This window comes from Budorcas taxicolor, chromosome 7, assembly GCF_023091745.1.
Source record: "Budorcas taxicolor isolate Tak-1 chromosome 7, Takin1.1, whole genome shotgun sequence".
Taxonomy (NCBI): Eukaryota; Metazoa; Chordata; class Mammalia; order Artiodactyla; family Bovidae; genus Budorcas; species Budorcas taxicolor.
In genome coordinates this window covers 43,762,663-43,786,396 of record NC_068916.1, presented here as the reverse complement: position 1 = coordinate 43,786,396, position 23,734 = coordinate 43,762,663, and the positions used below count along the sequence as shown (strand labels likewise).

General features: G+C 59.0%; 1 protein-coding gene across 3 annotated transcripts; it reads left to right on the top strand.

Annotated features, from left to right (window-relative positions):
- Positions 1 to 768: 768 nt before the first annotated feature.
- Positions 769 to 19,929, top strand: REXO1 (RNA exonuclease 1 homolog). 3 transcript variants are annotated; one of them, XM_052642651.1, is made up of 16 exons: positions 769 to 972; positions 9,975 to 11,692; positions 12,453 to 12,557; positions 13,390 to 13,600; positions 15,258 to 15,421; positions 15,537 to 15,668; positions 15,746 to 15,869; positions 16,351 to 16,464; positions 16,574 to 16,711; positions 16,865 to 16,978; positions 17,542 to 17,615; positions 17,812 to 17,922; positions 18,335 to 18,450; positions 18,567 to 18,705; positions 18,848 to 18,968; positions 19,055 to 19,929. In XM_052642651.1, exons 1-16 carry the CDS (start codon positions 816 to 818, stop codon positions 19,141 to 19,143), a joined length of 3,627 nt encoding a protein of 1,208 aa, XP_052498611.1. In that variant the 5' UTR covers positions 769 to 815; the 3' UTR covers positions 19,144 to 19,929. The 3 variants fall into 3 exon arrangements, 2 of the variants coding, with proteins under 2 accessions (XP_052498611.1, XP_052498612.1); XM_052642652.1 differs by lacking the exon at positions 16,865 to 16,978; XR_008199676.1 differs by lacking the exons at positions 18,567 to 18,705; positions 18,848 to 18,968; positions 19,055 to 19,929 and having other exon boundaries at positions 17,445 to 17,615.
- Positions 19,930 to 23,734: the final 3,805 nt, after the last annotated feature.

Here is a 23,734-nt window from a genome sequence, read left to right as displayed (position 1 = left end):
CCTTGATATACAGTAGGTGCTCAAATATTAGGTAGACCGATGAATGAATCGGAACAGGTCTCCTCTGGTGTACCTGGAGATTTAACTGCCGCAAGTGTCCAGGTGGGGGAAATGAAGCACTTACCCCAAGTCAACCCGGGCGGAGTTGAGTTTCACAGCCTGAACTGGGTAACTCAGGTGCCGTTGAGATGCAGCTGCAGAACTCCAATAGACCACCAGAGGGCGCCTTAGGAAGACAAGCTAATAAAACACAAATTGAATGCAAATAAGCCGTAGCGGGGCTGCTGCTGCTAAGTCGCTTCAGTCGTGTCCGACTCTGTGCGACCCCATAGACGGCAGCCTACCAGGCTCCCCCGTCCCTGGGATTCTCCAGACAAGAACACTGGCAGTGAGGGTTTTTGTTGTTGTTGTTTTTTTTATCAGGCGCGCCTTGGACAGCCCTGGCGCCGCAGAGGCCTGGGGCTCAAGATGGCGCTGCTGCCGCTAGAGGACCCGGCGGAGGCGCCGGCGAGGCACTCTGAGGCTTCAGACAGGGCAGCCTATGTCCTCTATCCCTCCCTTGGGGGCCATGTGTCTTAGACCAGGGGCCTGCGATCCGTCTCGATCCCGCGGGAGCAGGCGTTTCTGATCAGGCGCACTTCGGGCAGCCGCTCCCGGGGTCCCTTGCGGCAGCATCCCGGGGGCCTCCAGGGACCTCGGAGCAAGATGGCGGCGGCGGCGGGGTCCGTGAGGCGCGGGCGGCGGCGACCGCGGCGTCAGTGAGGGGGCCCGGGGGCCCGGCGGCTCCGGGCCGGGGCGCCGCCGCGGGACGGACCATGCTACGCTCCACAGGCTTCTTCCGGGCCATCGACTGCCCCTATTGGGCTGGGGCGCCCGGGGGACCCTGCCGGCGGCCTTACTGCCACTTCCGGCACCGCGGGGCCCGGGGCCCGGGCGCGCCCGGCGAAGGTGGAGCGGTGTCCCCCGCAGCAGGTAATGTCTGCCTGCCCGCTCCGAGTTCGGTTCCCCGTCGAGGGTTGGACCCCAGCACCCGGGCTTCCCCGGTTTCCCGTTCCCCGCTCAGCTCTCTCCCTGTACACTAGCGAGCGACGTCCCTCCAAGCCGGGGCCACCCACCCCAGAGCGCAGTGCCGGTCTCAGGTCCTCTGAGCCTGCGTTTTCGCAAGTGTAAAACCTAAACAGTGAGAGGACCTGTTCTCCTAGGGGTGTCGCGAGCGTGAAGCGCGTGGGGGTCGGGAAAAGAGCGCGGCCAGCCCTGGTCAACAGGCTCGGGACTCCTGCCGGGGGAACCGTTCCCGCCCCCTCCCCGGCCCGGGGTGTTGGTTGCAGCCGTTGTTTACTTCCGCGCTCGTTCCCCCGCCGCACCTCTGCTCGTGGCCGTCCCTGTTGACAACAGCGGAGTGGAGAGAATCTTGTTTAGGAGCTCTCCGACTGGGTGTCGAGCCCTGTGTGTCATGCTAGGGTCAGGGAGGGAGTCAAACCTGATTGATTGCGTGTGTGTGTGTTGGGATGAGGGGCAGACTTCCGAGAGGACGTTCAGAGGCTGCGCGTCTCTCTACGTGGTGATTGTCAATGTCACAGAGTTCAGGTGAGAGCTGCCAGGAGGCAGGCACTGTTTCTCTTACGAGGTGTGGGCCTTGAGCAGAGACATGAAGAACGGGGGCAAAAAGAGGGGCATCACAAGGAACGGTCCACGGGGAGGATATATGTTGTTCCTTTCAGGGGAATTCAGGCTCCGGTTGTGGCCCCTGTTCTAGGGGATTGGCTCCCTCTGTCCATCGGACCCAGATTTCCTTGTTCAGTCTCCTTTCTCTTTCTGCTTAAGACGCAGGTCTTCATCTCAGAGGTTTTTACTTGAGAAGCACTCTTGCTAGTATGAAGTCATAGGCCTGTTTCCCCCGCCCTCTGAAAAGGGAAAAAAAGGTAGAATTGTCTCAGATTTCCACCATAAATTTTGCTTGGCCCATTGGCCTTGCATCAACTGCCCAGATGCCATCATTCAAGGTCAGGCTGCACACCTGGGTGGGACACCGGTCTGGCTCTTGGGAACCTTCCCTCAAGGAAGGAAGATGGCTGTGCCCACAGGTGCCTGAGCTTCAGGCCTGAGTGGGACGCTCCTTGGGGGTCACCCTGCCCGGGTGCACTTTCTGACTCCATCTTTTGACATGCAGGTGCGGTCTGCATGGTGTTCTGTAAAGAGCCCCTGATGCCTCGGGGCAGGCCGGCTCCCTCAGACCCTGGGCAGCGACTCGTCTGCAGGCCCATAGGTTGACTTCCAGCCATCCAAGAGCGCTGATTTCTCTCTCATGTGTTCTTCCAAGTTCATTGGCCTCTTGATGTCTTCCTGCGTCACAAATGGCCAGTTTCCCAAAGTGTCATTTTTTAGAACCCATTGGTGATGTGGTCCTGTCTGCTTCACTTTCCCACAGGAAAAAGTGCAGCTGCCTACCCCTGACCCCAGTGTGTCTGCATTTTCCTTTTGCAGGTGAGAACAAGCAGTCCTCCTTTCCTCTGGGGGTCGGGTGGGGCTCTTCCTGCGGCTCAGCCTCCGTCTTGCTGTGGGGCCTCTCTAATGCTCTGTTTCCTCCTCTTTGGCGGGCTCAGGTGTGCCTCCCCCTGTCCCTGCACCTTTCCGCTCCCCCTTGCTCTGGATTTTGACAGGCACACTTCCTGTGGGGCTTGGAGAGGCTGCAGCCACAGGCCAAATTTTGTCTGGGTCCCCCTGTGAGCAGACTGACGTGGCCCAAGAGCAGATGCTCGGCCAGGGTGGGGTGGGCAGGGATGCAGATGGTACTGACTGCCTGCAGCTGGGATGTAGGGTTTCCAGCACCTCCGGCCTTGGTCTGCCGGCCCCCTGAGGCCCATGTAGGGCCCATCCCATTCTTTCCGACCCTTAGATCCACCGTCCTGTGCTCCAGGGTCCTCACCCCCATGCGCCGTTGGGGTTGCCCAGTTACTGCCGTGCACCCTCAGGCATACTCTTTATTCATGATTCTTAACTGGTGGGAGGGACAATTGTCCCGATTTTACAGACAAGGAGACGGGCCCAGAGAGGGGAAGTCACGCACCTGTGTACACATGGTCGGTAAGTGCGCCTCATGGGGTCGGATCAGGGCGGTCAGGCCCTTGCCCCCTCACCTCCTGCTGCCGGGCACCTGGGTGCCCATCATGTGTGGGCTCAGTGCTGTGTCCTGAGGCTTAGAGGCAGCAGTGAGACCTGGGGAAGGGCCTCACCATGCTGCAGGGCCTAAGCACTGAAATCTCCCAAAGACCGGCCGGAGGAAGCCCTGACTCGTGCTGGAAGGCAGGGTGGCCCCAGCTGGTGGTGGTGGCAGCTCGCCTGGGTCTTACATTGGGCCCCTGGGGGACCCTTGTGGTCTGGTGTCCTGAGAGCAAGCCTTGCTTCTTAAGGGACGCTAAGGGCCAGGAGTCAGGTGGGAAGGGGGGGGTGCAGCCAGAGAAGTGTGTGCTTCTGAAGGGGCAGTAGCCCTTCGCTGCCTTCCCCATGGGCTGGGGGCCAGAGGATTCACGAGGGCATGACTCCCCACTGCCCTGATGGCCGTGCTCAGAGACAGAAGGGGAGTGTTTTTCTGTCTGGTGCTTTCTCTTCCTGAGTGAGCCATACATAACCCTTTCCTACCCTTCCTGGGAGGGAAAGCCCAGCAGAGAGCTGTGTCACCTGTGTATCTGAAGGTCTGGCCAGGTACTTGACTACCTCCAGGGCTTCCCTAGCTTGCCGCCAGGTGTGGTCTTGGGTCAGACCTGTCAAGGGCCTCTGACTTCGTTGGGAGAGGGTGGAGCCATGAATACCAGAAACTGGTGGGGGGCTATGGGAGGGGATATCCTGCGCTCTGTGCAGGGTAGAGCAGCCTCCTTGGCCCCACCTCTTTGGTGCCAGGAGTCCCCCAATCTTAACAAGCACAAGTGTCCCCAGACTTCACCCAGTGTTCCCTGGGGGCAGGAGCACCCTGGAAAAGATCCGGGTCACCAGTCTCACCTCCCCACCTCTCCTGGGGAGCTGTGTGCACAGGTGCAGCTCAGCCAAGGGAGCTGGGCCATCAGGCTCAGGGGACCCAGGCTTGCCACTTCCCAGGGGAGGAGCCTGCACTGCCATCCGGTGGGTGGTTCCATTGTTCTTGACTTCTCTGTGAAGAGGGAGTGGAGGAGAGGTGCTGTGGGTTTTCAGAGCAGCACGAATCCCTTATGCCAGGGCGAGGGCGATCTAGGTTCAGTGGGTGGTGCAGCCCCTATCTTCAGAGGTAGTGTCCCATCCCAGCTATGTCATCTCTCTTCAGAGTGCTTTTTTTTGGACTCAGAGTAATGTTCATTTTAAACACACAGGAAACCACTGGAAAGTCAAAGGAGACGTGTCTTGTATGTGGCGATGTCCCCACTCCCGCGTCAGCAGGCTTGCTGTGCCTCCTCCCAACCTGGGACATGGTCTGTCCTTCCTGTACTTGCAACCCTGCCCTTCTTGGGAGCTGGGTCCTTTTGTCGAGATTGCAGAAACCCCAGCGAGATGTGAGGCCTGCTCCGTGCCTCTGGTTCCCACACCTGGTGGCCCCTCTTGAAGCACTTGGGGAGCTTTCTAGACCAGCCTTCTTGCCCAGATCCAGGCTCGGGCCATTTGAATAAGGATACACCTGCCCCCAGAGCTGTTTTTTTTGCATTTTTCGGGTTCTCTGCTTAGTGTCAGCAAAGCAGTGTCTCTCCTGGAGTTCATACGGACCTTCCCAGGGACACATCTGTGGTTGTCAGGAAGTAGGGGGCTCCTGGCACCGGGGGGGTAGGGGGAAGGGGTGTCCAGGGATGCCGCTCAGCGCTTCACAGTGCCCGTGACAGTTCCCTTTCCCTGCATACGTGTGGTCTTGTCCAGCTCCAAGTGTCAGTGCTGCCAAACGAGATGGAGGAGCCTGAATAGTGTCCCAGCCCTGTCCTGCTTCTGTATTTGAGGATGGGCTGAGAGAGCCGCCTTTAGCCTGCTGAGAGAGTACCACCCTGAGAATTGCCACACCAACCCCCCCGCCCCCGGCGCAGCTCCTCTGGGACCCAAGTGCCAGGGTTGGATCAGCGAGGACAGCATAGCAGCACGGAGAGCTCAGGGGCTATGCAGGATGTTTGAGTGCACCCCATCCCCAGAGCATACAGCAGAGGGGAGGCACCAGCCCCACGGCAGGCTTGCAGCCCCACAGGTGGAGTAGAGCCTCAGGTGAAAGCGTTGGGGCAGCATCCTCCATGGTGCGAGGAGCCTAGCCTCCCACTGCTCAGCGTCACCACCTCGGCCTCAGCCACCGCTTCTGCAGGGTGGGGCCACAAGATAGGCCCCTCAACAAGCAGTGCGCCTCTCCTGTCCCATCCAGCTGTCCTGCGCAGTATCCTTGCCCTGCTGTCCTCCTCTGCCCCGGCTCCTCCCTCAGAATCCCCTTGACCAGAACATTGCACTTGAACAGTGGTTGTGCAGGAACTTGGTTTGTTGGTGTCAAAGCCATTCCTGTGTGGAAGGTTGACTTCTGTCGGTGTGATCTAACTCACAACAAAAACTGTGCCAGTCATTTTAGAGTGATGGACCTATGGCTGAGGCTTTCTGTGAAGGCTGACCCCGCCCCGAGCGGTCTGCATAGGTGCCAGGCAGGGTTGGAAGCCCAGAAAAGTGTAGGGAGCAGGACAGGTGGCTGGCAGACCTGAGCGTTCATGGCGAGGGCAGAGGAGGGTGGGGCTTGGCCATCTTAGCTGTGAGCTCGGCACAGACACATAGGCATGGTCCACCCAGCCTCTGAGTCAGCTGTGAAATCCGGAGCTGGCTCTGGCACCCTCCAGGGCTCTTCGGGTCTGTCTGAATTCAGTACTCATCTGTAGATCACCTGGGGGCCTCTGGGAGGGAAGCAGTGTCCAGCAGCACATATCTGGGCCAGAATCCAGGAGAGCGAGCCATTGGTTGCAACAAGTCGGGCAAGTATTCCCAGGCAAGCGATTGCTGAGCTGGGTTTTGAGGGATGAATAGGAGTTTGCCTGGTGTCTGGAAGCTGATAGTCCTCCTCTCTCTGCCTTCGAGGCTTCTGCCACCTGGGCAGCTTCCTGCCGAAGGAGTGGACCTCATTGCTCTCCTTTGACTGGTTCTTTTGTCCTACTCATTTCTCATGTGACAGAGATGGTGCCTGTCTCTTCCTGGCCCCCTGGCCTGCCTCCTTGGGTTGTGACCATCCCCTGGGGCGAAAGAGTCCCCACTGCTGTCTCACCAGGGCACAAAGTAGGGGCTGCACTGCCATGTGCATGTCGTCTGTTGATGGGGGCCAGAGGCGTAGGGGGAAGGTCGGGTGGTGGAGAGTCCTTCAGACCATAGAGAATCAGGTGGTACTGGGTCTTCTGGTCTGGGGAGGGGAGCCAGGGTTTTGGGGTGTGGCACTGCCCCAGTCCCAGCCTCTTCTGTGAGGGGGACCAGAGCAGGCAGGATGGGTGTGAGGATTAAAGGGGAAGGCCTCAGAGTTAGAGTCGATTGCGTTGGAGCCCGTGCCTCCCAGTGGGACCTTCCTGCCCACTTGTCTGCTCATTAACTGCACTTGCAGCTGGAGCTTGCGGGCCAGGTGTCTGCGGAGTATTTCCTCAACTGAGGGTGCGAGGGGGTGCAGAGAACAGGGCTCAGAGGTATTCGGGCAGCTGCCACCCTACACTGTCTTTCCACCTAAAGTGGGCTCTCTGGGCGATCTGTTCCCTAAGCACCGTGGCCGTGAGTATCTGTTCCTGACTGGAGGTGGGACAGCCGGCCTGGGCTTTGCCATGCTGGATGCCTGGCCATCTGGAGCTGGTGACCAGGGCGTGTTGGGACCAGGTCATGGGGAGAGCGGCCCCGGGTGCCAGAACCAGGAGGGGGCTGTCACACAAAGACCAGGCACGGAGACAGCCCAGGAGCTGCCAGGGGCCTCCCTAAGGCGTCTCTTCAGTGGTGGCCCCGCTTGTTAGCCCATTTCTTGCCCAGGGTCTGGGGCAGGAACTTCTGAGAGTGTAACCCCAGCAGCCAGGCCTTGCAGGAGCTTTCCCAGTCAGCTTGAGAGTTGATCTCTTGCTGAAAAACAGCCAATTAGTCTTGTTTACCAAAGGCATTTTTCCCTGGTACAAACCCCAAAGGAGCGCCCGTTGGCTTCCAGCCAGATTAACTCCCTGTTAACGGGAAGGTGCTTCTGCGGCGCCATGGCCCCTCTCCACCTCTTGAGGGTCAAAGGTTTTCTCGAGAAGCTTCTCCAGTTCCTCCTGGTCTCCTGAGGGCTGGTCCCTTGAGGCAGGGTGGGGTGGGGGCTAGATAGCATCACAAATGCCTTCTCCATCTACCTGCCTCCCCCCAGAGGCCTCCAGAAGCTTCAGCAGGAGCATGGGTGTCAAACTCTGGTTCCCATGTGCTTCTGAGCCGCAGGGGCTGCGGCCAAGCCCCAGCAGCTGTGTGCTTGATGTGCCTAGACCTGCAGCCTGGTGTCACCTCAGGGACACTGAGGCTTAGAGGGGAGGGTCATGACCTAGATCCTCTGCCCTCTCCTTTTTTTTTTTTTTTTTTTTTTCCATTTAGCCTGGTGGGGTGTGGAGAGGGAGCCTCCCTGGTACTGAAACATCCCACCTTGGCAGGGCTCTGGGATGCCCAGATCTCAGGGGCTGGGCCTGGCCAGGGGCTTACTCCCTTCAGAGTGTGAGTGTTGGGCCGTGGAGGCTGCAGGAAGTGGAGGGGGTACTGCCCTCAGGAAGCCCCCTGACGTTAATGCAGGCCCTCATCAGAGAGCAGGAGCTCCTCTCCCCATCAGGGTGCCCAGCGGGGCCCCCCTGGGGCCTTGGCAGCCTGCCGCCCTCTTCCTTACTTGTGGCCTGGCCCTTTGGGCACCTCCTTCCTCTCCTTGCTTCCCAAGTGCGGGCTTGTGATGGGATTCCTGTCACACCGTGAAGTGCAGAGGTCTGAACTCTGGCGTGAGAAGGCCATGAGGCACTCCGGGGGGTTTCTGTGTTGCTGGGGCACCTTGCCGCCTGTTCCAGAGCAGGTCAGAGTGGGGAGGACCTCCATCCATTAGAACCCCACTCCCTCCTGGGCGAGGGGCATTTCCCCCAGATGAGCCCTGCTACTGGGAGCCATCTCAGCCTCAGGAGGAGGGAGGTCAGGGAGTGAGGGGGGTTGGGGCTGGAGTTCCCCCAAGACTTGCAGGACCCAGCCCACCCCTTGCTGGCATGCCCTGTCAGTGCCCCTCAGCTTGTGTTTTAGGTGCTCCACTCTGCTGGGCATCCAAGACTTCGAGGGGAGGAGAGAGCACTGGCTTTTCTGTTCACATGGGCTGCAAGTGGCTGTGGGCCCGCTGTGGGTTAGGGTCAGCTGTGGGGAGGGCCCTGGATCCTGCCCTTGGGGGTTTCTGGACCTCTGGATGGTCGCTTCATCCTGAACCTCTTCTGGGGCAGAGGGCAAGTGGCTCTGTGTTCTGACCAGTCACCAGCACCCGTCCCGCTGTGGCCTGTGCGACTCGGTTTTGCCACCCTGTCTATAACCTGCAGGCTGGGTGTGTTTGGGGTGGTTTGAAGCACAGACACACATGTCCTCTCAATTGTCACTTGAGAAATAGGTTCCAGGGTAAAAGCCGAACAGTAGGTCTGTGATGGAACCTGCACCCCTGGCCTCCCGGTCCTCCAGCAGCCCAGCTACCCACCCTGTTCTGCAGCAGCGCCAGTTCTCCTGTGCGTCCCCTCTCAGGGGTGTTTGCGTTTCCTGGGGCTTCTGCAGTAAGAGCCCTCCTCACCAGGTACCTTAGAAGAGCACAGGGTTTCCTCTGGCGGTTCTGGAGGTCAGAGGCCCAGAGTGGAGCCACAGCTGGTTCCATCCTGAGGCTCCTGGAGCATGGCCAAGCACAGGGCATCAGAACAAGTTACTTTTTCTTCAGAGTTTCACAGACTCGTGTCTGGGAGATGCTCTAACCAGGAACCATTTTAAATTCTGAAACAATTGAATCTAGTTGAATGCTTACTTCTGGGGGCATTGGGCTTTACCTGCTCACATCTTACAGAGAAGCTTTGCACCTTTGTCCATAAGGGAGTCTCCTCTGAGGTCCCTGCCAGCTTGGGTGGTGCTGGGCTGCTCCTGTGTAATGTATCCTGAAGACGGGTCAGTAACAGCAGCCGCCTGCCCACCAGCTGCCCCACCACCCCTGTTCTGATGCAGACATGAGTGTTCCATGCCTGCCCCGCTGTCCACCCCACTGTGCTTCCCCAATGTCACGTGTTGTCTGAACATCTTATACTTTGGCATCATTCTGGGGACAGCATGCCTTGCTTCCCCTGTGAACTTTGCCGTGTTGTCCTGTGTACACCGCAGCTGCCACCTCACAGTCGACCCTTCAGGACTTTCCATGTCCTCACTGGTATATGCGCCACCGGTGGACTTTTCTGTGGGCGAGAAGGCTTGTGGGAGGACAGAGCCTTAAAGGCACAGGCACCAGGCAGGGCTGTGCATGGCTGCCCGCTGCTCTGGTTGGGCTGTGTCGGGCCCACCTTCTGCTCCCTGCCCCCAAGTCAGATGGCTCTGTGCCCTGTGCTTTTGGCCCTGGCTGGCTGGCTGGCTGGCTGGCCTTCTGCCAGTGTTGTCCTGCCTCCCTGGCTTCAGGGAGCTGCGTGGTATGGCTTAAGCGTGGGCTGAGCCATGTGGGAAGCCCACCCTTATCCAGCTCCCCAGACCTTAGCATCCATGTTCCAGGTCAGGAAGATCCCAGGCTCTGCACCCCACACCCCAGTTGGTGGCAGGACCTGCATGGAGGGACCCTCCAGGATCCTTGATTTGCTGCCAGAGCTTCTGTGCGGTCAGCCATAGACCTGGCCCTGGCAGGTTCTGGAAGGCTGGTTCTCTGCTCTTCCCTGCTGGCCCCAAGGGTCAAGGCCTGGGGTTAGGCAGTGGCCAGTCACCAGCTCAGGTAGCCGCTGCTGCACCAGCCTTCTCATGGCTGTTTCTCCTCTCCATTTCAGGGCTCGGTTATGACCCGTACAACCCTGAGCTGCCCAAGCCCCCCGCACAGAGGGAGAATGGCATCATGGGCAGAGGCATTGATTCCCACTCAGACATCCTGGAGCTGGAGTTGGTCAACCAGGCCATCGAGGCCGTGCGCTCTGAGGTGGAGCTGGAGCAGAGGCGCTACCAGGAGCTCCTGGAGACGGCCCGGGAGTGTGGTTCGGCTGAGGCCCCCGTCCTGGCACCTCATGGCCCTGCTGCCTGTCCCGCCACCAGCCTGGACGGGGATGCCTTCCCACTGTCCTTCGATTACAACCCCAGCGGCCATGGCCTTTTGAGCCCTGATGCCAGCTATCAGCCCACCCCACTGGCTGCCACTGCTGAGCCTGGCTGCAAGTACTCACTGGCTTCGCCAGACCGGGCTCAGGGCCATGGTGGAGGGGGTGGCGGTGCCCTGGAGTATGTCCCCAAGGCCGTGGGCCAGCCCCGGCGGTACGGCCGCCCCGTCTCCAGCAGTAAGTACGTGGTAGACAACTCAAAGCCGTCTACAGACCTGGAGTATGACCCCCTGTCCAACTTCTCTGCCCGCCTGCTCAGCAGGGCCAGCACCAAGGACGAAAGGGCCCCCAAGCGGCCCCGGAGCTCCCGTGGCAGCGAGCCCTACACACCTGCACCCAAGAAGCCCTGTGACCCCTTTGGCAGCTGTGATGCCAGGTTCTCGGACTCGGATGATGATGTTGTAGCTCCGGGTGACAAACCCGTCACCACCATCCCCCCAAGAGCTCAAGGGGGCGCTGAGAGCAAGGCCCCGGGGAAGCCGGGCTCCAGGGAGGGCCCTGAACTGGAGGAGGGCAGCCTTCGGGAGACCAAGGAGATGGCGGTGCAGTGTGACGTGGAGGATCTCGGGCCACCTCCTCGGAGCCCAGGCAGGCCACCCCTGGCTAAGCCCAGCTCACCAGCCAGGGCTGCGCCAGAGTGCAGCAGCCCCAAGGAGGGGAGGCCTAAGAAGAAAAGTGGGGTGCCACCCACCGCCAGCCACAAGGACAGTGTCCGGAAGACAGATAAGGGCAAGGATGGTGCACGAGGGAGGCCGGCTGAGAAGCCCGCTGCAGACAGGAGGGGCCCGCAGGCCGGCAGCCCCTGGCACAAGGCAGAGCGGCCCCAAGGGACCAAGAAAAAGCCATCTTCAGCCACTCCGGTGGCCAGCTCAGGGAAAGGCCAACCTGAACGGCCAGGACCGCTGCCGAGCCCCACACAGGGGGCAGCCCGCCAACCGTCGGATAGGATAGCTGGGAAGACCCTGTCAGGGAAGCTGGCAGAGAGGAAGGCCCGCTCGCTGGACGAGGGCGCCCCCCGGGACGCCCCCAAGCTGCCCAGGCGGACCCTGAGCCACGCCGAGCTCTTTGGGGATGAGAGTGAGGACGAGGACCCGCGGCCCCAGGCGCCGGCCACTCGGCCTCCCGCTCCCCCCAGCCTCAGCTCTAGCTCAGACTCGGACTCGGACTCCGACTCCAGCCTGGGTCTGTCGGCTGCGCGGGGGCCGCCCAAGCGCCTCAAGGCCTCCCCGACCCCCTCCTCCTCGTCCTCCTCCTCCTCGGGGGCAGGCTCTGACGTGGACTACTCGGCCCTGGAGAAGGAAGTTGACTTTGACTCTGACCCCATGGAAGAGTGCCTGCGCATCTTCAACGAGTCAACGGCCGTCAAGACTGAGGACAAGGGCCGCCTGGCCCGGCAGGTGAGGGCAAGCAAGCCAGGCAGCTCCCTGACTCCTGTGACCGGAGTCCCGGCACCCAATGGAGACGGCTTTCTCAGCGTCAGCCTCTCAACTCATTCATAATTCAGACTCCTCGATGGCTACCACTTGCCCGCTCCTGATCCTGCTTCTCCCCTGCCTTTCTCACCGCTTCCATATTCCTTGCAGTCCCCCTTCCCCTCCTTTCCCCTTTCCTTCTCAGACCCCCAAACTCAGCCAGCCTCCACCTTTCTGGTTTCCTGCTGCAGTGTCCCCACCTCACCACCAGAGGGAGCTTTGCTCTGAATGAAGCTGGCACAGCCAGTCCCACAGGCAACCTGCAGCTGCGGGGGGATCCCTAGTGGGACCCTTGCCCCACCCCCTGCTCCCCCCTCCTTAGTGCCCCTCCCTGTTCCTGGCCCTGTGCCTTTCTCATTTTTTCCTTCATTCCCACAATTGTGAACCTGCACCGGTCCCTGTGGTGGGTGGGTGGAAGTGTGGGCTGGGTGGTCTGCAGAACTCACCCTCTGGGGCCCTTGAGAGATGGGCCCAGGTGCCAAGTCTATGTCCTCACCTGGAGGCAGGGCCTGTGCACATTCTAGGGGGAGGTGAGAACCCTGAAACCCCTTCTCCAGCTAGGCAGCCAGTTAGTGTCTTCTCACCTGCTCCTGTCTCAGGCCTGGGTTTACCCCAGGCCAGGACGAGTGAGAGGAGCTGTGGCTGGTGTGGGGGGTGCTCACTGAGGGACAGATCTGTGTCTCAGCCCCCCAAGGAGGAGAAGACTGAGGACAAGGGGCATTCAGGCCTGACCACGCTGTTTCCCGGGCAGAAGAGGAGGATTTCTCACCTCTCCAAGCAAGGCAAGGAGGTAAGTGTCTGCCTCTGGGTCTTGAGGGAATGGGCACCCATCTACAGAGGTAGGGCCTCCTCACGCTCCCTTGCTGCTGGGGGCCTCTGGCTCTGCTCGTGCCCTGCAGAGAAGTTCTTGGGACCCACATCTGGTCATCAAGGTGTGCTTAGTGCTGAGGGGCAGAGCACGGAGCGTGGTAAGCCAGGTGAGGGCAGCCCTCCAGCAGGGTCACACTGCCCAGCCCCAGTTCAGAGGTGGTCTGTGATCCTGGGCAAGTGCTGCCACATCTCTGAGCCTAGGGTTCCTCCCTTGTCATGTACAGACAGGATCAGTTGTCAGTCACCGTGGGGCTGGTCAGTGAGCTAGCACTTGGAAGACTGGGGCAGAAGAGAGAAATGGAGGTGATCCACTCACCAGTCCCTCTGCACCCTGCTGGGCATTCTGAAAATACCGTTCAGAGAAGATTGGATCAAGCAGTATATAATCTAATGGGTGGGTGGGAACACAGCCTGTGTCTACAGAAGGGCTGAGGGGACTGGGCACGCAGAAGCCAGCAGGGCAGGGCTGGGCGGGGCCAGGGAGAGTCGAGCATCACGGTGAATTTGAGTGCTGAAGCGCCAAGGTGGTTCCTGTCTGGGTATGAGCACACTTGGGAGGAAACCCAGCTGGTTCTCTCCATGTGGTCAGCAGACTCAGATGAAGGCCAGCTGCTTCCCTCCAGGGCACCTGCCCGCCCAGGAGAAGGTCCCTGGGCTGGCCTGCCCCATCCTGCAGTGCTGCCTCTGATGCCCTGGAAGGCCTGCTCTGGCCTCTGACCCAGAGCGTCCTGGGCTTGAAATTCTTCACCCAGGCGGAGCCCATGAGGAGAGGCCCTGCGCCCCCTGCCCGGCCCCCGACCGCCCAGGAGGTGTGCTACCGACGGGCCCAGCAGGCGCAGAGGGAGTCAGCCGGCTGGCTCCAGGCCGCCCAGCAGCTGGGTGAGAAGCCCAGCTCTGTCCACATCTCGGCCCCAGGAGAGAAGCGGAGGATCGCCCATGTCCCCAACCCCCTCCTGGCTGCAGGTGGGTCCCAGAGGCTGGGGAATGCTGCCACCAGCAGGGAGAGCCCCGGCCTGGCTCCTGGTCTGCCGGGGCGGGGGGTGAGGAGGGGGTTGGGGGCTGCTGTGGCCTTGAGCGTTGCTGGCTGGATGTCTATGCTTATCTGTGAAGCAGCCCCGTTGCTAGTGGGAGGTGCCTGGCGGGGCTACCCTGGGGAGTCCGAGGGTGGCTTCCTCCCTTCACTGTCTGTCCTCAGACTGAGAGTGACTCTCCACGCCTCCCCTGCTGGCCTGGTCTAGGAGGCTCCCACCCAGGTGTGGCACCTCACAAGGTGTTAATGAGGGAGTGGCTCTGGAGGCCCTCAACCCTCCAGTCAAACCAGTGGATCTGGGGGAGGGGTTGGGGCTGGGTTTCCTCCTCCCCCACCCTGAGGCTACTGTCCTCTGACTTGGGCTTGTCTTAAAGCTGTTACACCCCAGTGGTCCGATAAGCATGGGGCTTAGGCATGCAGAAAGAGCAGGGCTGTGTAGCCTCTGAAGGCTCATCCAGATGCAGAGAATTCGGCTTCCCTGGGTGGGAGACCCTGCTGTCTGACCAACTCCCTGGGTGTCCTTGCTGCTGCTTCCAAACCCCTCCAAGAGCCAGCCCTGAGGAGACGGCTCCAAGTGTCTGAAGGCTCCTTAGGTTTCCTGGTGCTAGAGCCTCCCATAGGAAAAGCCCTCGGCGTTCCTGGCCCTCCCCACAGGGTGCCTGAGGTGGAGCTCCCAGTGGTCATGTAGTCCATCTCCAGCAGGGCACGAGGGGACCGGAAGGGAGAGAGCACTGAACCGTGGCCCTGAGGTGCACATTCAGAAGCCTAACCTTGCTCTCAGCTGTCTGGTCATCTCCGATGACTTAGTACAGTTCTGTGGCGGTGTCACTGCCTGCACTCTGGTGGCAGGGCGGTTCCCCCAAGCCTCAGGGGGACTCACCTGCCGATGCCTCCTACTCTACGTGACCCTGAAAGTGCTCCTGTCACTGAGAAGTGTGCATCCTTAGAGACGAGGCTGGTGGGGAGCTCCCCTCCCTCATGGCTGAGCCTGTTGTGGGCAGGCTTGGGTCACTGCTCTGTCCGTGCCTTGGTGGTCTCACTCTGTCCCCATGCCCCTTCCCCAGCCTCACTGCCAGCTGCTGCTCCGCCTGGGGCCCTTGGAGACAGCCCTGCTGGCGGCCCCCTCCTCTGTCTGGTTTGTGACCTCATCAAAGGGAGCGGCAGAACACTGGGCAGCTGCAGGCAGCCGGCTGGTCACAATGAGCGGGCTGGGGGCGACCCGCATGCTCTGGTGCTCAGCCCGGGAGCCAGGGCCTTTTGTCCCTCACACTTCCATGCCTTGGAGTCGGGGGCCGGAACATGTGGCAGAGGCTCCCTGCACCCCCCACCACTCGCCGCACCACCCTGGCGGTGACCTTGCCTGAGCCGGCCTCTGAAGCCCCATTTTCGCCCCCGCCCCCTCGATGGACTTACCTGAAAGCCGATAGAGCCTGATGTCATTTCACAGCCCTCGGGCCCGACCCCGGCCCCTTCCTCTGTGCTCCCAGATGCATGTCCTGCTGGCGCTCCACGGCCGCGGCCGCCTGGTGCTTTGCAGCTCGGTGATGGGTGTGCTGTCCTCCTGCTCTCACGGCCCCTGTCCCCCCACAGCTCCCACAGGCGCCAAGAGGACCCTCTCGGCCAGCAGCAGCCAGCACCCCAACGGCCCCGAGCCAGGCAGCCAGCCCCTGAAGACACGCACATTGTCGGGCATGGCATCCAAAACCACCACCACTGTGGCCCCCAAGCGCGTGGCGCACAGCCCGTCCTTACAGGTGAGCCGTCTGTACTGCCTGCTGGCTCCCTTTAACTGAGTCGACCCTGAGCTGGGTCAGGCCAGGGTCAGGTGGGAACAAGCGTGCCACCCTCTGCTGGTCTCTGTTTCTCTAGAGTTTAAAGAAGCCCATTATCCCAAAAGAGTTTGGGGGCAAAGTCCCCACTGTCATCCGCCAGCGGTATCTCAACCTGTTTATTGAAGAGTGCCTCAAATTTTGCTCTTCTAACCAGGAAGCCATAGAGAAGGTGCGTGGTGAGGGTGGGAGAGTGGGGGCATGTTGGGAGGCGGGGCCGGGTGGGGCTGAGTTCATGTCCTCCCACAGGCGCTCAACGAGGAGAAGGTAGCCTACGACCGCAGCCCCAGCAAGAACATCTACCTGAACGTGGCTGTGAACACCCTCAAGAAGCTGCGCGGCCTGGGCCCGGGTGCCGGAGCTGGTCTCAACAGTAAGTCGTGTCCGGAAGACCCAGGCCTCGGCCTTCAGCGGCCCCCCTCCCGTCAGGAGGCTGTCAGACAGAGGCTCTGCCGTCCCTGGTTTTCTGGCTCCTGGGGAGGGTGATGTTGGCCCTGCGCCCTCAAAAGAGCCTCTTCTCACTGTTAACCGTCCCCCTCAGTGAGCTGTGGGGCCGCTGCTAATGGGGGGGCCTCTTCAAAAGCTTGAGGCAGGAGGATGCTTCCTAAGCTTCTTAAAGGATGCATTAGCGCCTTCTGCACTTCCGTCTGCCGCAGGCCAGCCCCCTCCTCCTCCCATATGGAGGTCTTGCCCTTCCCTTCTGAGCAGCGAAGACCCCAGGGAGGGGGAGGGGCTTCCAGGCAGCCTACTGGTCCCCAAAGATTAGGGTCACAGGAGGTCAAGCTGTTCCCTTCTTTGGGGAGCGGGGCACTTGGAAGGACTCATGCTGAACTGTGTTCACTACCCTCTTCCAGAAACCAGCGGCCGGAGGGTGGTGTCCCATGAAGTGGTGCTGGGGGGCAAGTTGGCTGCCAGGACCAGCTTTTCACTCAGCCGCCCTAGCAGCCCCCGTGTGGAGGATCTGAAAGGTGAGCCTGGCTCCTGCAGGGCTGCCCCGGCAGCTCTCAGCCCCCTTTCCCAGGGCCCTGGTGTGGCCCCAGTGTGGCCACGGGCTGACCGCCTCTCCCATGTCCCCAGGGGCCGCCCTGTACAGCCGCCTCAAGGAGTACCTGCTCACGGAGGGCCAGCTCAAGGAGAATGGCTACCCCTTCCCGCACCCGGAGAAGCCTGGTGGCGCCGTCATCTTCACAGCCGAGGAGAAGAAACCCAAGGACTGTGAGTACCTCCTGCACCACCGCCCTGGGGTTGGGGTGCTGGGGAGGGGGCCGTCTGTGGACAGGGAGTGTTAGAGCCAACGGGTGTGGACACAGAGTTCAGGGCCAGGCAGGCTGGCCTGATGCACCCCACCCCCACCCCCCCACCTGGTAGCCTCCTGTAGGATCTGCTGCCGCTGCGGCGCTGAGTACCTGGTGTCTTCCTCTGGCCGCTGTGTGCGCGAGGAGGAGTGTTACTACCACTGGGGGCGGCTCCGCCGGAACCGAGGTGAGACCCCTGCCGGGCTGGGCTGGGCTGGTCACCTGCTCTGATTGTTTGTAACTTGTTTTGCACTGTGGGTTTTTATGGAAAAAATAATACAAAGGCCTTTCTGTGACAGCATTCATAAAAGGAAGGTCTCCAGTCCGACCCACCGGGTATCCTTTCCACCCCTGTTGCCTTTGAAGAACAGGGGCAGTTTGGCCCAAGGGAACCAAGGCTTCATCCTGTCTTGTGGCTGCTTGCTTCCTTTTGTTGCCAGTGTGGCCATTTCCCACTCACGGGCACATACAGGGCTCCTTAAGTTCTGCCCACTGGCTGCCCTAGACCCTCTCTGGGTGAGCAAGCCTCCCTGGGGCTACACCAAGCTCGTCGTCACTGCCTAGTGAGGAGAACTGGTGCTGGGTGAGGGTGGGGTGGGGTCTGCCAGGTGTCTCAGCCCCTCACGCCCTGCTTGGGCCTGGTGCCCCTCTAGGGAAGAGGCTTGGGAAGCCCCTGCCCACCAGGCAGACTGGGTGTGGTGGACTGGGCCAGGGTGTTGGCTGGACCTGCTTGACTGCGTCTGTTTGTAGTGGCCGGTGGCTGGGAGACTCAGTACACGTGCTGCTCAGCTGCCATAGGCTCTACCGGCTGTCAGGTCGCCAAGGTAAGTGTCCTGGGTCATTCCTTGTCCTGGGGAGCACTGGCCCCAAGCCTCTCTTTTCCCATCCTTGATTTTCCTGCCTGGTGTGGAGACCATGGGTAAAGGACAGTCCGTGACTGCTGCCAGCACAGCCCAGCCCCTGAGCCCAGCCTTGCCCTTCCGAGCCTACCACCTGATCTTCCCTTCCTCCCACCCCAAGCAACATGTGCAGGATGGCCGGAAGGAAAACTTGGAAGGGTTCGTGAAGACTTTTGAGAAAGAGCTTTCAGGAGATGCGCATCCAGGAGTCTACGCCCTCGACTGTGAGATGGTGAGTAAGCCCGGCTACCCTGGACTTCCTCAGGCCTCGGGGGGCTTGCTGCCCGGGAGGGGCTTCCCAGTCCCTCTTGCAGAACCTTGGGCCTGTGCTGGCGTCAGAAGAAGAGGGTGTCTGGCAGTGAGTCCATCTCCCTGCCGAGCTCATATCACAACAGCCTGGCCAGCACCTGAGCATGAGGGCCTGGTGCACAACACAGCCTCTGGCTCAGCTTTGGCGCGGGGAGGGGACCCATGTTCTTATCTCCCTCTGACCCCCCAGAGAAGCCCCTGGAAGGCCTCTGGCATGGGTTCCGTATCTAAAAGTGGGGCCTGAGTTGCCGCCTATGGGGCTCAGGGACCCTGGGCTGTGGAGCGGGAAGTGCTGTCAGGATCCTCCGTCTGAGGCATGTCCCCTGGCCCCGCAGTCCTATACCACGTACGGCCTGGAGCTGACGCGCGTCACAGTGGTGGACACGGATCTCCAGGTTGTGTACGACACCTTTGTCAGGCCAGACAACGAGATTGTCGACTATAACACTAGGTGCGTGCCCTCTGCCCATTCCCCACCACGGTCCAACCCTCTGCCTGCAGCCCAGTCCCTGTCTGGCCCCAGGTTGGGGCCTCCCAGCTCCATAACGCCTCCTTCCTCCCGCCCAGGTTTTCAGGAGTGACCGAGGCTGACCTTGCAGACACGAGCATCTCACTCCGGGATGTCCAGGCTGTGTTGCTTAGCATGTTCAGCTCAGACACCGTCCTCATCGGTCACAGTCTGGAGAGTGACCTGCTGGCTTTGAAGGTACCCTGTCCCCTCTGTCCTGGTTCCCAGAAGGCGGCTGGGGCCCATTGTTCTCAATCCAGGAAGGGAGCTGTGGAATCTGAGGCCAGGCCCCGGCGTGCCCTCTGGGACCCTCTCTGACCGTCTGTCCACCCGCCTGCAGGTCATCCACAGCACCGTGGTGGACACGTCTGTGTTATTCCCGCATCGCCTGGGCCTCCCCTACAAGCGCTCCCTGCGGAATCTCATGGCCGACTACCTCAGACAGATCATCCAGGACAATGGTGAGTGCTGGGGCACGGGCACATGGGGGCCTTGGGGGCTATGGGGGCTGCAGGCTCCTGGCCCTGACACCTCCGTTTGTGTGCAGTGGACGGGCACAGCTCCAGCGAGGATGCCAGTGCCTGCATGCACCTGGTGATCTGGAAGATCCGAGAAGACGCCAAGACCAAGCGGTGACCGCCGCCTGCCCGCCCACTCGCCTCTCCCACAGCCCCGGCCCGTCCTCTACCCCAGGCCTCTTCCAAAACAGTGCAATAAATCTCGAGAGCTAACCCTGTCCACGTCGCCGAGACACAGAAAACCAAGAGAACCAGATGAGCTGGCGGCAGAGAGCCCAGCGCCGAGACCGACCCTGGAGCCCTGAGCCCCTCCGCCCCTGCCCATCCCCACCTCTGCCCCTGACCTCTGTCCTCTGAGACTGCTGCTGACTCCACGGGCGGGGCTGGCCTGCCACCCCCACAGGCCCTGCTGGTGCCCCTTCTTGTGGGTGGAGGGTGCGGGGGTGGCAGGCTTGTCAAGGGTTTGTTTGTGACAGGGGTTTGTCTTTTTATTTTGTATCGTTATTTTTATTATTTTGAATTTAAACCTGATGACTTGACAGTTGTCTTCCCCACCCGGAGGAGCAAGACCCCGGTGCTGCCTTCCCTCCTGGGGGGTGGGGGTGGAGCTGGGAGTGCAGCCGGCGCCCCAAAGGCCACCAGGACCTAGGAGTTCCACCTAGCCTGGGCCTGGACAGTGGGATCTGGCCTCCTCAGCCTACCTGGACCCTGGGGCTTCTGGGAACCAGTCCAGCCCCTCCATCAGCCCCCCAGGCCTCACCTGGAAATCCTAGGGCCTACTGGCCTCTGGACACTGTCTTCCCGCCAGAGCCCCGCCCTCCCCTGGGGGCTCTCTGTAAAGCCCCACAGCCCCACCTTCCAAGACCCCATCCCCAACCCCCAGGCAGGGGCAGAATAAATGTTTGTATGGATTTTAGTGCTTGTGACATCTGGTGGTGGTCTTGGTGCCAGGTGTGGCTCTCCATGCACAGTGGAGGTCACTGTCACCCCTAGTCGGGAGCAAGTGTCAGGACCTTGCTCTCCCTCGTGGACCCAGGGCCCCATGCTTCCAGACCCTTCCCAGTGCTGGTGATTACAGCCAGCAGCCAAGAGTCAGGCCCCTGCCACCAGCCACTGACCATCCTGACCCTCTGGGACCCATTATGACCCATGTTCTAGTGACCTGTTGACTTCCCCCCCTTTTTTTGAACAAGGAGTGGTTTTCTAAATACAGGATGCAAGCATGTCTCCAAAAGACATTGCTGTGTGGGTTCCATCCCTCTCCCCCTCCCCAGAGCATGAGTACCCCAGGGAAGCCTTGGGCTTTCGGATGCAGGGGAGGGGGTCAGGTTGGGAGTGGGACGAAAGCTTGCAGCTTGCCAAAACTGCTGGTTCACAGAGGCTGAAGAGCCTTTGCAAACCAGATTCTGCCTGCTTGAGAAACTGCTCTCCCTTTTGTCACTATGTGGGGAGGGGGAGTGCTGAATATCAAATGCCCTCTGCATAGGCTTGCGCCTGGTGGTGGTGTCTCCTGGAGGCTGTTGGAGCAATTTGTCCACCCTGGGGAGGGGTGTTTCTCAGGTTCTTTAAAAGAATATGAAAAACAGCTTAGTCACCTCCCCTGAACCTTCAAACTTGCCCCTCTTAAGAGGACCCTACCTTTAGTAGTGCCCCACACACACTGCCGCACCCTGGTCCAAGTACCCCACCTCTGGCCTGAATGCTGCCCAAGCCTCATTGCTGTCTCCCACCCCTGCCCCCTCCAGGAAGGCCCCTGGAGCCCTACCTGAGTGCTGAGTAGGCAAACTCCAGGCTGCAACCCTCTGTGCTGCTTCCTGGTAGGATGGTCTCAGTGGTTCTAACAGCCTTCCCCAGCCAGACGTCCAACACTCTACCTGTGCATAGGAGATGTTCATTGAATTGAAATAGGATGAATGAAAGAACTCAACATTCAGAAAACGAAGATCATGGCATATGGTCCCACCACTTCATGGGAAATAGATTGGGGAAACAGTGGAAACAGTGTCAGACTATTTTTTGGGGCTCCAAAATCACTGCAGATGGTGACTGCAGCCATGAAATTAAAAGAAGAAAAGTTATGAAAAACCTAGATAATATATTCAAAAGCAGACTACTTTGCCGACTAAGGTCCGTCTAGTCAAGGCTATAGTTTTTCCTGTGGTCATGTATGGATGTGAGAGTTGGACTGTAAAGAAGGCTGAGTGCCGAAGAATTGATGCTTTTGAAGTGTGGTGTTGGAGAAGACTCGAGAATCCCTTGGACTGCAAGGAGATCAACCCTGGGATTTCTTTGGATGGAATGATGCTAAAGCTGAAGCTCCAGTACTTTAGCCACCTCATGCAGAGTAGACTCATTGGAAAAGACTCTGATGCTGGGAGGGATTGGGGGCAGGAGAAGAAGGGGATGACAGAGGATAAGATGGCTGGATGGCATCACGGACTCGATGGATGTGAGTCTGAGTGAACTCCGGGAGATGGTGATGAACAGGGAGGCCTGGTGTGCTGCGATTCATGGAGTCGCAAAGAGTAGGACACAACTGAGCGACTGAACTGAACTGAATGAAAGAGAACCCAGGCCCATGGCTCAGACTTCATCTAACAGCCCAGCATCCTTCCTCTGCCTCTAGCCTCTCCCCAACCCTGTGGCCCCACCCAGCTTCAACCAGGTCCAACCCACCTCACCGAGTGCAATATTCCACCACTAAAGGACATGCCCCCATGTCCTTTGAGACCACAGTTGGTTGTGAATGACAAACCTAGACAGAATATAAAACAGAAACATCACGTTGCTGACAGATGTCCGTATAGTCAAAGCCATGGTTTTTCCAGTAGTCATGTATGGATATGAGAGTTGAACCATAAAGGCTAAGCCCTGATGCATATGAAAAGTGATACTGGAGAAGACTTTGACTTCTAACCCGTCTGACTCTTTGTGACCACATGGACTGCAGCATGCCAGGCTTCCCTGTCCTTCACCATCTTCTGGAGCTTGCTCAAACTCATATCCCTTAAGTCAGTGATGCCATCCCACCATCTCATCCTCTATCATCCCCTTCTCCTCCTGCCTCCAATATTTCCTAACATCAGGGTCTTTTCCAATGAGTCAGTTTTTCACATCAAGTGGCCAAAATATTGGAGCTTCAGCATAAGTCCTTCCAATGAATATTCAGGGTTAATTTCCTTTAGGATTGACTGGTTTGATTTCCTTGCAGTCCAAAGGATTCTTAAAAGTCTTCTCCATCACCACTTTTCAAATTCATCAGTTCTTCAGGGCTTAGCCTTTATGGTTCAGCTCTCACATCCATACATGATTACTGGAAAAAACCATAGCTTTGACTATATGGACCTCTGTAGGCAAAGTGATGTTTCTGGTTGTTTTTTTTTTTTCTTCTACATTCTGTCTAGGTTTGTCATTCACAACAAACTGGAAAATTCTTAAAGAGATGGGAATACCAGACCACCTGACCTGCCTCTTGAGAAACCTGTATGCAGGTCAGGAAGCCACAGTCAGAATTGGACTTAGAACAACTGACTTGTTCCAAATTGGGAAAGGAGTACCTCAAGGCTGCATATTGTCATCCTGCTTATTTAACTTATATGCAGAGTACATCATGAGAAATGCTGGACTGGATGAAGCACAAGCTGGAATCAAGATAGCCAGGAGAAATATCAATAACCTCAGATATGCAGATGACACCACTCTTATGGCAGAAAGTGAAGAAAAACTAAAGAGCCTCTTGATGAAAGTGAAAGAGGAGAGTGAAAAAGTTGGCTTAAAACTCAACATCAGAAAACGAAGATCATGGCATCTGGTCCCACCACTTCATGGCAAATAGATGGGGAACAATGGAAACAGTGACAGACTTTATTTTTTTGGGCTCCAAAATCACTGCAGATGGTGAGTACAACCATGAAATTAAAAGATGCTTACTCCTTGAAAGAAAAGTTATGACCAACCTAGACAGCATATTAAAAAGCAGAGACATTACTTTGCCAACAAAGGTCCATCTAGTCAAAGCTTTGGTTTTTCCAGTAATCATGTATGGATGTGAGAGTTGGACAATAAAGAAGGCTGAGCACCAAGTAATTGATGCTTTTGAACTGTGGTGTTGGAGAAGACTCTTGAGAGTCCCTTGGACTGCAAGGAGATCCCACCAGTCCATCCTAAAGGAAAAGAAAAAAAAAAAAGCCACCTGATGCGAAGAACTGACTCGTTTGAAAAGACCCTGATGCTGGGAATGATTGAAGGCGGGAGGAAAAGGGGACGACGGAGGATGAGATGGTTGGATGGCATCACAGACTCAAAGGACATGAGTTTGAGTAAGCTCTGGCAGTTGATGATGGACAGGGAAGCCTGGCGTACTGCAGTCCATGGGGTTGCAAAGAGTCGGACACGACTGAGCGACTGAAATGAACTAACAGGTTTGCCATAGCCCCTTAATACAAAAGCCCAGATTAAGACTCTTCCATCCAGCCCCTCTGGCAAGGCCTCACTCGGCCCCGCCTTCGGCCCCTCCCCGTTGGTCCCGCCCCCTCTAGCTCCTCTAGTCACACTAGGCTCCGCCCCCTCGAGCCCTGTTCGGCGTGGATGACTCTCGGCCCCGCCTTCTCCCCCGCTCCGCCTTCGGTATTGGCCCTGCCTCTGGGTAACGCCCTTCTTCCTTGGACTCACCTTCCGCTCAGGCCACGCCCTCGTTGTCCCGCACCTTA

Coding starts and splice junctions, on each gene's coding strand:
- REXO1 (XM_052642651.1), top strand. CDS start 816: ATGCTACGCTCCACAGGCTTCTTCCGGGCCATCGACTGCCCCTATTGG. Junction 13,601..15,257: donor CAACCCCCTCCTGGCTGCAG/GTGGGTCCCAGA, acceptor GTCCCCCCACAG/CTCCCACAGGCGCCAAGAGG. Junction 18,706..18,847: donor GTGACCTGCTGGCTTTGAAG/GTACCCTGTCCC, acceptor ACCCGCCTGCAG/GTCATCCACAGCACCGTGGT.